This window comes from Enoplosus armatus, chromosome 6 (genome assembly GCF_043641665.1).
Source record: "Enoplosus armatus isolate fEnoArm2 chromosome 6, fEnoArm2.hap1, whole genome shotgun sequence".
NCBI lineage: Eukaryota > Metazoa > Chordata > Actinopteri > Centrarchiformes > Enoplosidae > Enoplosus > Enoplosus armatus.
Window position 1 is genome coordinate 14,145,755 of NC_092185.1, and position 15,349 is coordinate 14,161,103.

Consider the following 15,349-nt stretch of genomic DNA (forward strand, 5'->3'; position numbering starts at 1 on the left):
CCTCCTCTTGCTCTTGTTGCCCATTAAATGTATTTTGTTTTTTTCGTATCCAAATCAAGGGTCTAAGGAGAGAGAACGTCATATACTGTACAGATTGTCAAACCTGTTGAGACTAAATAGGGATTTGTGATTTTAGACTATGTAAATAAAAAATGACAATCAAGGGAAAAACAACTATGAGTGTTGAATCCACTGGACTCGCGTCTTCAAGTACCAGATGGACAATTTTCCACAATCAAGGGGGCAGAACAGCAAAATCATCTTTCTTTTGAGGGAACGCCGTCAGCGCAAAGTGCTGCTCTGATTTAAGTGCTGCCATTTTAGTCGGTTTTACTGATAGCTGCGTTAATTTCACCCACGTTTTATTTATTTGTTTGGATTCTGGCTCACAGTTAGATACCAATCTCAGTCCTGCCTACAGAGGTGCTGATTGTTTCAGTTGTTTCACCGACCAGGAAACAGTCATTTATAAGAGCCGTTTTAAAATCACTCGACAAAATCTGAGACGAGGGCGGCGACTCAAACCAGGAATATCCTACTCAAGTAGTACTGTTACACGACACAATACTCAGTGAGATCATTTCTGTTGAAAACAACCAACAAGAGAAAAGTTTGAGGAAAAGTTACTTGTTCACCACAAAGGCACTAACAGAAAACCAAATGAAGTGATTGAAGTGTTGACTTTTGTTTCCTTTTCTCAGACTTACAGTCTTATGAGGGAAATGAGATTCAAATAAAACTTCAGGGATGATTAAGCTGGAACAGAATAAAAACTCTAGGCTTGTCTAATTCATGCCTTTCTAAACGGTTTTGAAGACGATGCTTAAATTAAAATATACTTAAGTATAAAATTTGTGATTTTACAGTTTGCTCAAATTACAAAGCACCATCAGACCTCTGTAGCCTGCTCCTCATCTCTGCTTGAGGCTAGCTGCCCGAGGCTACATTAGCCTTCTACTAGCATAACACACCAGTCTCTGACTAAACTGTTAGGGACCACGTTGCATTGTGGGAAATGTAGGTGCCAGGTTTTGATGGGGAAGAAGAATGTTTGGAATAAAAAGAAGATATTTCTGGTTCCGCTGCATCAATTTTTGTGTTTTTTTTAAAAAACTGTCCGATAATGTTATCGGAGTGAAAAACTAAATTGGTGAAGTTCTTTTTTTTTTAAATAGAGACTTGAATTTAACAATATTTAGAAAGTTTTACACTTTGAATTCAAGCTGTAAAAGGACGGTATACTACATTTACTTGGGTTTATCCATCAGTGTGTCCCTGACTCTAACTATAAGTCTTTATAACAGGTCAAAGTAAGCAGAATGAGAGTGACAGGTGTTAAACTACATCTACAATCTACTCTCTAGTTGACCATAAAGTAACAACAATCAATAGAAAAATTACTTGAAAGACCCTATTTTCATGTATTTCATATATTTCTCATACAGGAGAAAAGAAACATGATGCATAAACGTGAAAATAGATTTATTTGAAAATATTTCCACTTGAATATTCTGATTTGGTTTATTTACATTAGCCCTTAAATGCCTTTATTTTTAATTCAAGTCATAGTTCAAACGATGATTAAATAATGATGATCAAGTTCTTAGCCCCAAATTTGTACCATGAAATGTCCAAATACATCTAGTGTTTAACAGCCAAATGGTAACACCTCTCTGTTTGTTCAGAAATCCAGTTACGCAAATATTTCAATGCTCAGAGATTTCTAACAATATATACTGATATTTTGTGTTTATAACAGTACAAAAATTAACAACTCACGCAGACTGAAAGCATGAGACGACTGATCAGCTTCCAGAAACATGGAGCCCGTACAGGTTTGACACAGGTGAGCTACAGTCGCCAGCGCTACAAATACGATGCTAAAAGTCAGCTAGAAGTGGTTCGTAACTACAGTCACACTGTAAACATCGTCTCTAAGGCCTCGAATCAGATCCGACTCACATTAGCAGTTGTCCTTTTTTTCTTACCATAGTGCCTTGTAACTGAACACATGAAGAATGCAGGCATAGTAAATGAGTGAAGGGGGGGGAAGTGCAGCCTTCAAACCATAAACATAATAATCAAAACCTGCGTTTGACTATAAGAGCACATATAAAATTATCAATACTATTCTCTATTTTTTTTTAAAACCACACAACCACACAATCCACATGGTCTAAAAGGTCCCGTATATCTGCCGTGTAGCAGCCCTGCACATTTAGCAACAATGGTGGGAAGACCACTGCAGATACAGTATGTAGTGTAGTACTGGGGCTTGTGTTCTGGTTATTTTGGTTCCCAGTCTTGTTGAGTCTTAGGAGAAGGTAGCAGTGAGGATGGCTTCTTGTTGCTGGTGATGGAGGGTCCCGATACCGACAGCAGGGGCGGGCAGAGCAGGTCGGCTCACTAAACGGAGCTGAGAAAGAGACAGAGACCGTCTAGTATGTGTGATATCAACAATTTGGGTTTACGTTGTATTATTTGAAACATTGCTCACCTTGCAGGCCAGCTGCTTCTCAAACCTGGGAGCTACAAAAGACCAGGGACCCATGTTTTGAGGCTCCTCCTGACTCCATACAAAATCTGTGGGAGAATTAAAAAAAAAAATTCATTACATTGAGAGTAAAAAAGGATATGATTGACTGTGTTTTTCAAGGTGAGTTTAAGCCAAACATGTGACTTGTTCATGTAGTTCAGGGACCACTTTTGTTGAAGTTCTTGTCCTGTTCTTCTCCCTTCGACCACAGAGCAGAGAGATTCCAGATCAAACAGGAACTGGATTTGCTTCAGTGAGTTTAGGGAGGTGAGAACATTGAAATAGAGAGCTGAAGTGAAACCTGAACTTTCAGGTTTTGTTCCAGAGGTAAGAAAACCTAATTCAGAATCACAATGACATTTGTAATGACGCAAATGGAAAAAAAAATAAATCATTGTCAATCTTCACTCAACAGTGTTTCTGGTGGTTCACTCCACTTGTCGAGACAGGGATCATACATTTAAGAAAGGATGTAATACAGTTGTTTAATATTCTTTAAACTTGAAATGATTAGCTAAATAAATCGATTAGTTGTTTCACAGAAAAATTATTAGCGACAATTTTGATGATTGATTAATTGTTAAGTCAAAGATGCCCCCCAAAAATCACTGGTTCCAGTTTCTCATGTATAAATATTACTGTTTTTCTTCTTTCTGTCTTATATTACAGTAAATTTAATATTTTGGGGTTCTGGACAGCTGGTCCAATAAAATGAGTAATTTTAATATGTCTAGAAAACTATTTTGTGACATTTTAGGATCCAGAAAAGAATCAGTAGAGTAATTGCTAATGAAAATTATTACATTGGAGCGCTTATTTTAGTTTTAAGCTGCCTTTGACAAACATAGTTACCAATTGCTTGGCTTGTGGGAATACCACCAGCTCCACAGACTGAGATCAGTCGAGAGGCTTCGAGCAGACAGGGAGGACTGAACGATATAATGAACACGGATAAAAAAGTTGGAAAGACAACATCAGAAATGGGTGGACATTATGGATAAGAGCGATGCTAACAGTTACGATCCACGGGCTGCTGCGCTGGTAAAGCATGTTAGCTTTCTGAAGGCCAACAAGTTTATCATTGTTAAAATTTGGTAAAATCACAAAGCCTTCAAATGATAACCAGTGCTGTAGTGGATATTCTCTTACGCTTAGAATATAGACAGTAAACCCCAAGAACACATTTGACTTTTTCAGACAGCCTGATGGAAGAAACCCCCGATGAGTGAACACTGAGGTAAATGCTTTCTCCTCCTCTGATGTGCCATAATTGTTCATTAGAAGAGCGAACACCATCTTCACTAAGTGCAGTCAGCAACCCACAAACACAAAGGATTTGTGGGTAAAGAGAAGGATGTTGACACCAGTGGTTCCTCATTCTCTGAAAGTCTTGCGTAACAAAATGGAGCAATCACAGTCTGGACTGACACTCATTCTGCTACAGAGGGTGGACAAAATAACAGAAACACTTAATAATACTTAACAATAACCCGGCAGTGAATACCAATCTGGTGAAGCTCATACTTTAGATATTTGTTTGTCAGATACACTTTCTAGTTTCTTCATCCATTTTCTAATGTTGTCTTGAGGACTCACTAATAAAAGAGGTGACTGTCAGACTTCTATTGAAGTTGACAGATATTTCTGAATAGCATTCAGCTTCAACTATGACTCACTTGTGTAGCTGCTTTTGTAAATCTTTTTCTGCCCAACACTCAAATCTAGATGTTTGTATCGAGTGACTCTGAATCTCTGAACAAGTGTGTTGAAGAAAAATCACTTTCCTCCAAGTAAACAATGATAAAACCTGAAATAACTTTCTGTTGTCAATAAAAGGTCAAAGGTCATCGCTCACTTTGACTCCCTCTCACTGAAGACTGAAAACAAACACAGATATCTATGAAGAACTTAAAAACCTCATCAGGACAATTACAACATAAGTGTCACCTTCAAAACATAGAGAGAACTGAAGGACTTATGTCTCAGGAAGACAGAAAAACCTTTCAGCTTATGTATTTTAGTAGGCCAGACTGCTGTGATGGTGTCTGTTATAGATTTCTCAAAAAAAGCAAACTTAAGAAGATTAAAACAAAACATGGAGTTTCTCCGCATCACATTCATATCCGGAACAAACTAAACTCTTAGGTAAAGGCACTTTTCTGTTTGCATCTGCTTTTTATTACAGTTTGGGAGTTTATTTCTGCACTGTAACTGCAATATAAGATTTATGAGACAAAAACAACGATTAACGATTAATTGATATTGAAAATAACTGATGATAAACACAGTCATCAGTTGGAGCCTTAAATCACATATTATGAGCTACAGCACATTTGTATTCACTGTGGGGTTATTTGTGGCTGTTATTTTGTCCTCTACTGTGTTTCCTCTTTGGTTTTTAAGTGACATGAAGACTAGAAATGGTAATGTTTGGAGAGGAACACACTCAAGTCCTATACACTGAAATGTTCACAACTGTGTACACAGAATAGAAGAGGTGTTAACTTAGATTTGTGAAAATGTTAATTTCTTCATAAACAAGCCTTGGGTTTGCACTACAAGCGAACACCTACAGAAATTAACTGGACTGCAATCAAACAAGCTGTTGTTGCGATGGCACTTATAAAGTCAGTATGCCTGTGAACAGTGAAGGGGGGGGGTCCCATGCGTACCTTTGGCATTGGGGTATCTTTTGAGCTCCTGCTGCAGAGCTTCCAGAGGGAACGGACATAGCTCCTCCACACGGATGAGTGCTGTGCTCTGGTTGGCTGCTGATGCCTCTCTCTGTTTCAGCAGGGTATAGTAATGCTTCCCTGAGCACAGCACCACCTTCTGGACACTGCATGGAATAAGAGAGAAAATGGGCTGGGTTCAATGTGTAATTAGAGAATGCTTTTTTTGAAGTGTCTTCCAAGTTTTAGCAGGTTTTATTCAAAACATCAATTGAAAAAGCTCCTGTTTTAGAAAACTAGTCCTTAAACACTGCACTGTTGACATTTGAAGCCACCAGTTGAATTATTCCTTTAAATATATTTCCCGACATTGAGGATCACAACTGCAGAATAAGTCTCTTCACAATCATGAAAGTGTACCTTTCTGCTGAGGCTGAAGTATCACCTAACACTGGTCTGAAAGACGTTCCTTGTGCCAGTTCAGCCAGACTGGACACCGCCCCCTGTGAAAAAAGAACATACAAATTATTCAGCCACTTACATGGAAATATCTATGAAAAGGAGTTGCACGTGTTAAATGTTCCTTCTTTACAATATCTACCGTGCTTACAGAAAATCTGAGCAGTGTCTTGGGTCCAACCACAACGAGAGGTTTGCGGAAGTTACGGATCATCTGTCTCCTCAGCAGGTGGAAGTACTGAGCAGGAGTGGTGGGGTTGACCACCGCCATGTTCACATTGTCACCGTCCACACCCTCTTCTTTACTGTCACACATCTAAGAGGCGAAAGAGGACGAGTTAGTGATCATTTACAATTCAGGTAATGTGTAACACAAAACATAACCAACTAGGAAGCTGTTGGTAGAGCATGGACATTCAGTTAAGAAACATCCAAACTTAAACCTGGAGTCTCTGTAACAGGATATGAAGGTGTTGAAATCTCAATTTGCTGCTCACAACAGTGTAAACTACAGAGTGCGTTTTATATATGGACTAGTGAATGTAGGGGTGATTTTGGACACAGCCTTTTGTTTGCTGATTGCTGGTGGCCAGTTAAGAAACATTATCTCTATTGATTTGTTATTGATTACACCAGTTAGTGGTTTGTAAATAATATCCTCTGTGCTGCATTACATCCCTTCGTTCTGAAGACATGTCTGTATAATGACACGTGCCGTATTTGTAAGTATTTGATCTAAATATGACTCCTCAGTTCATTTAATTCCCAGTATGAAGGTGCCATTTTGCTTATTTAGATCTTTGCACCAGCACATAAACACAGTGTGCTGTATGTTGCTTTGTCGCTCTATGGACATCAGACATCATCTGCTGAGGTCTTTCTGGCACAGTGCAATACCTCTTTGTCTCCCAGGGATAAATAAATACTGTCTGTCTAAATACCTAAAATGATGAAGGGGCCAAGGAAAATTGATCCACAAAGTTTCAATTTAAAGTCTTTCCATGTCAAAGCAACAAATGGACAGGAGTGAAATGATAACCTCTGCACTGGCTGAGGTAAAACATTAAACCTCCATGAAAACTTCAGAGGTGTTTTTGGTTTATCATTAAGCAACAGCCGATGAATTTGTGAGACTTGAGCGTGTGGTTTTTGCAGCGTTCACGTCATATGGGACGCGACCTGTGATCATTCATGTCATCTTGACTACTCAATGGTTGTATGATGGCAAAGTTGGTTGTGTGAGAGATGAGAAATACAGTGTGTTGACAACATAGAACTATATCCGTTAAATTTGGATTTAATTACCTTGAATGACCTGAGGCGTCCATGTTTGTTTGGTTTTCAGGTAATATTAAGTGCCAAGTCTGACATATCTGAGCTTTCAGAAAAATCTCAGTTTCCCAGTTATAATTACAACTGAGATGTCAACATGAACGCTGTTTACACAAAATCAGAAACTGGTTTGCAGCATTTCAGTCCCACAGACCTGGAGGAAGCGCTCCATATGGCAGGATGAGTGTTCGGGTCCGGCTCCATCGTAGCCGTGAGGCAGCAGGATCACCATCCCACTCTGTAGCAGCCACTTGGCTTCACCTGGGGACAAAGCAATTTCACATTTGATGAAGATGATGAGAGTAACTGTGAATCTGCTGATAGCACCAGTGTCAGAGTAGTCAGAAGTTTACCTCCAGAGAGGAAGGTATCAAAGATGATCTGCGCTCCGTTGAAGAAATCTCCAAACTGAGCCTCCCAGATGGGAAGGAGCTTCGGCTGTGCGATACTCATACCGTACTCGAATCCAAGCACCGCCTCCTCAGACAGCGGGCTGTTACACACCTAAACACACACAAAGAGATCACAAAACACCACATGAAAGGAGGAAATTTATATCATGTAAGAATGAATGAGAAGGAATGTATTAAGGATTTTACCTCCAGGAAACCAGTCTGCTGAGGGCTGATGTGGTTTAGAGGGATGTACATGTCATTAGTGTCTTGACACACTACCATGGCGTGACGCTGACTGAATGTGCCTCTTCCAACATCCTGTCCGCTGATTCGAATATTAAAGCCTGTAAAAACAATAATGTGAAATCTTCAAATCCATTTCTTGACAGCAATAAAATTAAATGACTCTTAAATTTGATCTGATGTAGTTTCTGCTTAACACTGACCTTGGGAGAGGAGGGAGCCGAAAGCCAAGGCCTCTGCTGTGGACCAGTCCAGTTTGGTCCCTTCTTCCAACTTGTTCAACCGAGCCTGAGATCACAGAGGAGGAAAAGAATCCTCATATAGCTGCAGCCAAGTCAACAAAAGACAACAGAAATAATAGAGACGGTGGACATACCTGTACGTGGGTCTTTCCGAGGTGGCTGTGCAGCTGGATTTGCTCCGGGATGTCCACAGATTTTGCTCCTACAAACTGCAGCAAGGAAACGGGGACACCTGTGTCCCAGGTGGTGACTCTGGCCTGGGGTTCTACCAGATCCCCCCAGCGGCCCTGCAGGTTGGTGGGTGGAGGGCTGTACAGGGTCATGTTGGACAGCTTGTCGTTGAGCATGCTGTAGTATTTGGACTTTATCTCGTCACGCTCTGCATCGGCCATCAGACCCTCAGAGATCAGCTGGTCCGAGTAGGAGTCAGGGACGCTCTTACGGGATCTGTGAGGACGCAACAATGTCCGTTTCATTAACCAGTATTTTAATATACACTGACCACAATACATCTGTGTGTTAATCCACACAAATGATTCAAAAAGGAGGTGTCGAATTTTCTAAACCAACTGTCTTGGTTTTAATCTATTTTGGAAAAAAATGTAAATAAAGTGAAATTTCAAGTAGAATAAAGTTAAAATTAAACTTTGTATACTTTTAAACCAAATGCAAGATAAACGGTACTTGCTACAACAAGGTTCAGACTGAAAGAGTTTATGGATATTTTTTTAACAACACTGAAGTTACACATTACCAAGTTTATACTCATCACAAACCTCCTTTTTGTAGGAGCTTTGTCTCTTTGGTCAGAGCCATCTTTTGCACATAACATACAAAAGCATGTTGTACCGTGTATATATATATATAGCAGCTGTGATCTGCAGCAGCATATAAACTGGAATCAGACCTACAATTGTTTTCTTAATGTTATTTCTGTGAATAAGCTTTCCATCATGCGACCTGAGACCAGGAAGTTCAGCATGCATATAGTAATTTGAAGCTGACACAAACATCCAGTATTGTCCCACTCAGTTAATATTGATATGCATACCAATACGCCTACTGTAAGAAGACCGTGCTTTCCAGACATGCCTATATAACAGTATTTCTTTCTGTTGCTAACTTGACAGCTCTATTAAGTGACATGTCCCTAGAAGAAGAGATAATAGAAACGCTAAACCTGTACGCAAGAATCTTGATAAATGCGCTCTATATGCCACAGTAACGTTTGAAGAGATGCTGAAGACGTGTTGTGATACAGACTAAACTGACCGGATGATCTTGTACATGGTGGGGTTGGTGAAGAAGGGCTCATCCAGCTCATTGTGGCCCCACTGACGGTAGCAGATCAGGTCCAGGATGACGTCTTTCCTGAAAAGCCGCTGGTACTCTACAGCCAGCCGAGCGGCCCGCAGCACCTCCTCTGCATCATCCCCATTCACATGGATCACAGCGCAGTTCACCATCTTACCTGTGATACAAATGTGAGCGTTAGTTTCTGATTATAGCAGGATACATGACCTGTTTCCACGCATTTCAAATAGATTCCCATAACAATTTTTGACTTTGATTTGACTTTTTTAAATATTTAAAATTTGTACATTAGACACAGGTTTCTATGTTTGATAAGAAAGTATCTAATTATTTTGATACGGATGCTGTTTAAAAGTTTCACTGACCGACATCACTACAGTACAAAGAGGATCTCCCTCTCTCGGACGGAGTGGTGTAACCCACTTGGTTGTTCACAATGAGGTGAATGCTCCCACCGACTCTGTAGTGAGGGAGGTTTGAAAGGGTCAACGTTTCTGGAACAATCCCTTGGCCGGTGAAAGAGCCATCACCGTGGACCTGTGGAGAAGAGAACAGAGGTTTTGACAACTCTGCAGGAAGGTTTGACATGGACTTGTTTAACAACTCCCTGCTTCATTTTAATGCAATGTCATTCAACCACACTGAACAGAGGATGTAAACTCTTCAAACATTATGAGGTGAAGGCCAAGAGGGGTGTTATTAGTGTTATTACCTCCTGCAGTGTATGAACCCTGGATCAGAATAGAAGAGTAAAGAAGGCATTCAGATGAAATATATTGGAAGTCCACAGCTTGAGGGCAACAGTGGCTGTGGACACATTTTCAGTGCCGTTTTTGACTGTGAATTATGTTTAAGCCACTGTTACATCTGAGAAGTTTGTTTAAAGAGAAGAGGTTAAAGGACAGTTTCACAATTTTTCATGTCTGTCTGTCAGTCAGGTACACATAGAAATATTGAAACAGGTTTTGCTTGCTTTAATCATCCTTCCTCTTCACACTGGCTATTAAGAGATCACTTTCTAATATGTTTCCAATGTAGGGGACAAGACCTCTTAGTTTGGAGACGTTCTGAGTAAATACATACAGTAAAAATACATACAGAAGTCTGTTTGTATATAAGTTGATATGAGGCTTCAACAGTCTGGCACTAAAAGAAGAATTAGAATACTTTATATGTAATCATATGAATGTCATAATCCTCTCAGTTTCCCCACAAGTCTCCTGTCAGTCTCCCTACTGTCACCATCAAATCAAGGGAAAAAGTATTAAGTCGCTCTTTCTTTTCTTCAACGTCTTGGCTGCCTGAGTGTATCAGTTGTTGTGAACCAGTACCTGCAGACAGATGACCTGGTCCCCTGGCTGGGCGTTGTCTTGGGGGGAATAGTCCCCTTCTTTCCTGAGCTGCTGCCTGGCTCGGGTTTTGCCCTGAGCCACAGGGTTGATCGCCTCTAAGTGAGATGGGTTGGGCAGCATAGTCACGTGAAGAGGGTGTCCAGCTCCGAAATCCAGCTCCACTGAGGAGGTGAGGTGGGAGAGGACGTCCCCGATGGCGGGTGAGGTGTCGGGGAACTCACTGAGGCCGCGCATCTTACGGAACATGAGCTGGAGAGAAAAATGAACAGCGTTGTTTTGATGTTATTTTACGCTTCTTTGAACTTTGGCAGCTGGCTGTGACTTCCTGTTTCTTTGTGCTGCAAAATAAACAATCTAATCTTGTCAGGTCACAGATAATTTGAAAGTATGCATGTCTCATTAAATGTGGCTGTGCAGGGCTAATTAACCTCTGGTGGGAACTTCAGCAGGCCTGTCAGGAGGTTGAGTCGGCCTCTGTGTGGCATGCCGATGACAATGTCTGTGACTCCGCTGTGGGCCGATTGGTAGAAAAGCTCGTAGAAGATGCCCATCATGCTCTCTGCTCCTTCACCTCCATAACGTTTCACTGTAGCAAACTTGGTGGCCAGAAAGTGGTCAAATTCCTACAGGTTGTGAGAGAAAAAGTAAAGAAACCAATGGGTTAAAAACACATGATATTATCATATGAAATGTGATAAGATGCATCAAATAATACAGTACATCACATTTGCATTGTATATGGATGTTATCCTCCTCTTTCTTCCTGGACCTACCTGAGACTCCAGCATGATCTTGGCCAGCTGCCTCCTCTCCTCAGTGGAGAAACTCTTCTTCTTGAGTTCCTCAAAGCGGTCAGCGAACCACTCCCTCTCCTCCATGCTGCTCAGCTGGCTGGTCTCCACTGACATGTGACCACAGTAGGCTTCTTCCAGGTAGGCCTGAACCTCTTCCACCGATGCCTCCTCTTTGCCAAAATGGCGTAGACCTGCAGAAGCACATTGAATGAGCAGTGACATCGCAGACAGTAGAGAGGGGAGCGACAAGTGAACAGAGGGGAGCATTGCTTTAATCTCAGAGATCACTGCTGTGTTTGATTCTAATCTTATCTAATCGAAGACTACTTTATACCTGAGGACGGTAAATAAATTAACTAATCACACTGATTAAATTTACAGTTTAATTTATTACAGTTTATTATTTTATTACAGTGAGGAGGACCATTTAAGACGAACACCATTACTGAATCAGTAATATTAATTGAATAATATAATGTAAAGCTGACAGGAGCCACTTTTTGCATGATGAGTGCTTTTGATACTTTAAATACATTTTGCTGATAATACTCTTACTTGTCTGTCAGTAACATTTCGAATACATAACTTTTACTTGTATGTGAGTATTTTTACATTGTTGTATTGGTACTTTAATTTGATTTAAGGATCTAATTACAACTTTTAACACAATCAGTGAAGTTTATCTGGCAATGCACGTGAAAATTTGAATAAATATGACTCTTTACCAGTGGTGGAATCTAACTAAGTACATTTACTCAAGTACTGTACTTAAGTACACATTTGAGGTACTTGTACTTTACTTTGGTCTTTTCTTTTCATGCCACTTTATACTTTTACTCCACTACATTTCAGAGGGAAATATTATACTTTTTACTTCACTACAATTATCTGACAGCTGTGGTTATTAGTTACTTTACAGATTTTAAAGATTTTCGCACACAAAATGAAATGAAAATGTACATGTGCAGCTGGGACAATTAATCGTTTGACATAAATTGAATTGGCAACTATTTTGATAAATGTTTGAGTCATTTTTCATGTACAAACATTTCGTGGCTGCAGCTTTTAAAATGTGAAGATTTGCTCCTTTACCTATTAATTATTTTAATAATTTTAATAATTTGAAGGTTTGGACAAAACAATGTGAATGTGTCACTTTGGACACTGGGTAATTGTGACATTTCTCACTATTTTCAGAATTTTTACAAACCAATCAATCAATCAATTAATCAAGAAAATAATCAGCAGATTAATACATAATGAAAATAATCATCAGTTAAAGTCCTGTACAAAACTGTTAAAATTAGCTCCACCCCAACCAACTACAACTGCTTTTCTATTAATGCATGAGTAATAATAATCTAATGATATAATATACTATATATTATATCTTTAGTTGGACTGTAAAAGCCCTTTAACAAGTACAGATTAGATATAAACAGTAACAAATCCTGGTTAAAAGGAGGAGTAGACATTATGATGCATGCCGTATTTACCTGAGGTGTTGACTTGTCCTCTGATGGTGCCAGTCAACATGTCTATCTCCGGGACATTGTCAGCAACAGGCTTTTGGGGCAGTAAGGGGTTAATTTTAGCAGCCTTGTGTCCATGTGCTCTGTATGCCTCCACCAGACGGGCAAGTCCATGATCTGAGCACAAAGCAAGACAGGCCGCGGTCAGGATGAGCTGTCAACGTCAGCCACTGGGAGCAACAAAATCATCCTCTAAATGAACAACTTAAATGGGAGTGACACAATTTACACGAGTATAAAGCGAGTACAGGAATGAAATAACGTTACAAACAAGAAGTAACGCACGTTTCTTGGTCAGCAACATTATTTTAGCAAGACAGAGACTCCCAGCCTTGTTCTCGGGTGATGTTAAGTTACCTTTACTGTGAATTAACCCCACACTGACCTTGATTTAGCGCTGCGATGCTGTCTTTCTGCAACTTGAGGCGGCTCTCGGTCTGTTTGGGTCGGTATCCATAGACGCCTTTCTCGGTGTGATAACAGCAGCCGACAACCTGCCGAGCGACACAGGGTGGCAGTCTGCTCATCGACTTTTTCAGGTAAAGTACGGCCGACATGTTTTAAAGTGTAATGCTTTAATCTTAAGAGCAGCGCGCACACCAACCGCTATAGGACGGCGGCCATACTGCCGGGAGAGGGACGGTATGGGAGGAGACGCCACAGCAGAAGCCTATTGGCTGAGGTTCCTGTACTGGTTTCACAACACTGTTACGAGGACACATTTTACTTTTACTGCTTTTTGTCACTTTTTGTCGTCTCATATTTATTAAACACCAGGTTTGTATTTGTAGTACACTTTGATATATTTTGGAGTGACGGTACATAATGTATAAGCTAGCTAAAAAAGATCAGAAGTAATTGAAGTAGTCCTGGTGACGGAGCGCAACAAGTGTCAAGCACCGCGATTTGTGCTGCGTTCAAATGTGCCTTGTAAATTCCATATCCACCGTTTGAAAGTTGGAAAGCAGGATTTCACAGTGGTTTTAGTAAGAAACTGACCCGTTTCTATTTTTCTATATATTATTTTTTGAATTGTTCACTGCTCTAAAATTCCCATTACTTTTAAATAACATATAGATGCCAAATTAAAGTGAGTAGAATTATGTGAATCATGTGCTATGGCCTTCATAGTCACCAGATCTCAACCCCAATTCAACACCTATGTAAGATTTTGGAGCAATGTGCCAGATAGCGCTTTCCATCACCATAATCAAAACACCAAATGAGGGAATATCTTCTGGGGGAAGGTGTTCATCCCTCCAGCAGAGTTACAGAGACCAGGAGGAGGCTTGGGTTGGCAAAACACCCAAACATTTAAGACACTTTCACTGCTTATTTCTGAACTAGAATTGAAAAGAATCCGGTTAAAATTCCCAAGTATATAAAAGGGGAAACAATTAGAAACCTTACAGGTGCTCCCATTCAAGAAGAGAAAAGTAGCACATACCTGTGTAGCTACTGTAATTGTAATGAATCGCTCTTAATGTTTCTTCTGCTCACTTGGTAGGGTTTCTAAAGTAGATATATAGTAGGTATATAGTTGTTTAAAATAGAACAATCCCTGCATTTTCAATAGGGGAAGGACAGTTACACCTACTCAACTTAAATCTCTTTTAATATTTTGTAGTTTATAGTCACTTCATTACACTACAGGAATGTGCCCATAGGGCAAATGTATAGCTTTCCTGTGATTTTTACACAGAATTATTGTACAATTGTAATATTGTTTATTTTTACCCAGATGTTGATCGAAAATGCCTTTGTGTCTTCTAATGCTTCCACGTAATGCTGAGTTTTAAAGCCAGAGTTGCATAGTAGACTGAGACAACATGTCTCGGTTATTTTCTGGTATACTGTAGGATCACCATCACTGGGTGGCAATATGTCACAGCATTTCCTCGTAGAAGGAAGAGGTTAACCATAAGAAGCATTTGGTCTCATAAAATAATAAGTAAATAGTGTTAAGACTTAACACTTATTATTTACTTATGACTTGGGGGAGAAAATGTGTCTGTCAATTTGTTGTAAGGAGAGGATGAAGAGGAGAAACTGACAAGGAATGACATCTTTGCATTTTTTTCCCCAAGACTTTAATAGCAAATCATTATAATGCTCTAAAAAGACCCAGTCTGCGAAATGTGCTCAGTCCATAGATTGTGATGGTTGAGGTAGACAGAGCTGTGCACCAGATTTATCTTTATGTTGGTCTCACACTTGTGACTTGTGAATAATGTCTCCCTGCATTATTCCCTGTTTCAACTGGACAAACTGTACGTTAAATTAAAAAGGTTTGCATTGCAACTTTAATGAATAATTACTTCCAAATGTGTGTTTTGATAATTGGGATCTGGGAAACGACACAATCATCTTTTCAATTCAACCCCCAAATATTAATATTATAGAAAATGTTTTTCACTTCTGGACCTATTTTGTTGGTACAATTAGGGCCATTGTGTTTGAAAGCAGAACATTTTTCAG

General features: G+C 39.8%; 1 protein-coding gene across 1 annotated transcript; it reads right to left on the reverse strand.

Annotated features, from left to right (window-relative positions):
* Positions 1–1,507: 1,507 nt before the first annotated feature.
* Positions 1,508–13,428, reverse strand: dhtkd1 (dehydrogenase E1 and transketolase domain containing 1). Its single transcript, XM_070907222.1, has 17 exons — positions 13,257–13,428; positions 12,836–12,988; positions 11,319–11,530; positions 10,974–11,168; positions 10,525–10,794; positions 9,559–9,730; positions 9,152–9,350; positions 8,014–8,326; positions 7,841–7,925; positions 7,599–7,738; positions 7,353–7,503; positions 7,154–7,260; positions 5,819–5,983; positions 5,629–5,711; positions 5,209–5,375; positions 2,498–2,583; positions 1,508–2,416 (listed from the first exon to the last, which is right to left on the reverse strand). The coding sequence occupies exons 1-17, from the start codon at positions 13,426–13,428 to the stop codon at positions 2,315–2,317; spliced, it is 2,772 nt and encodes a 923-aa protein (XP_070763323.1). The 3' UTR covers positions 1,508–2,314.
* Positions 13,429–15,349: the final 1,921 nt, after the last annotated feature.

Coding starts and splice junctions, on each gene's coding strand:
- dhtkd1 (XM_070907222.1), bottom strand. CDS start 13,428: ATGTCGGCCGTACTTTACCTGAAAAAGTCGATGAGCAGACTGCCACCC. Junction 7,926..8,013: donor TCGGAAAGACCCACGTACAG/GTATGTCCACCG, acceptor CTGTGATCTCAG/GCTCGGTTGAACAAGTTGGA. Junction 5,376..5,628: donor ACTTCAGCCTCAGCAGAAAG/GTACACTTTCAT, acceptor TATTCCATGCAG/TGTCCAGAAGGTGGTGCTGT.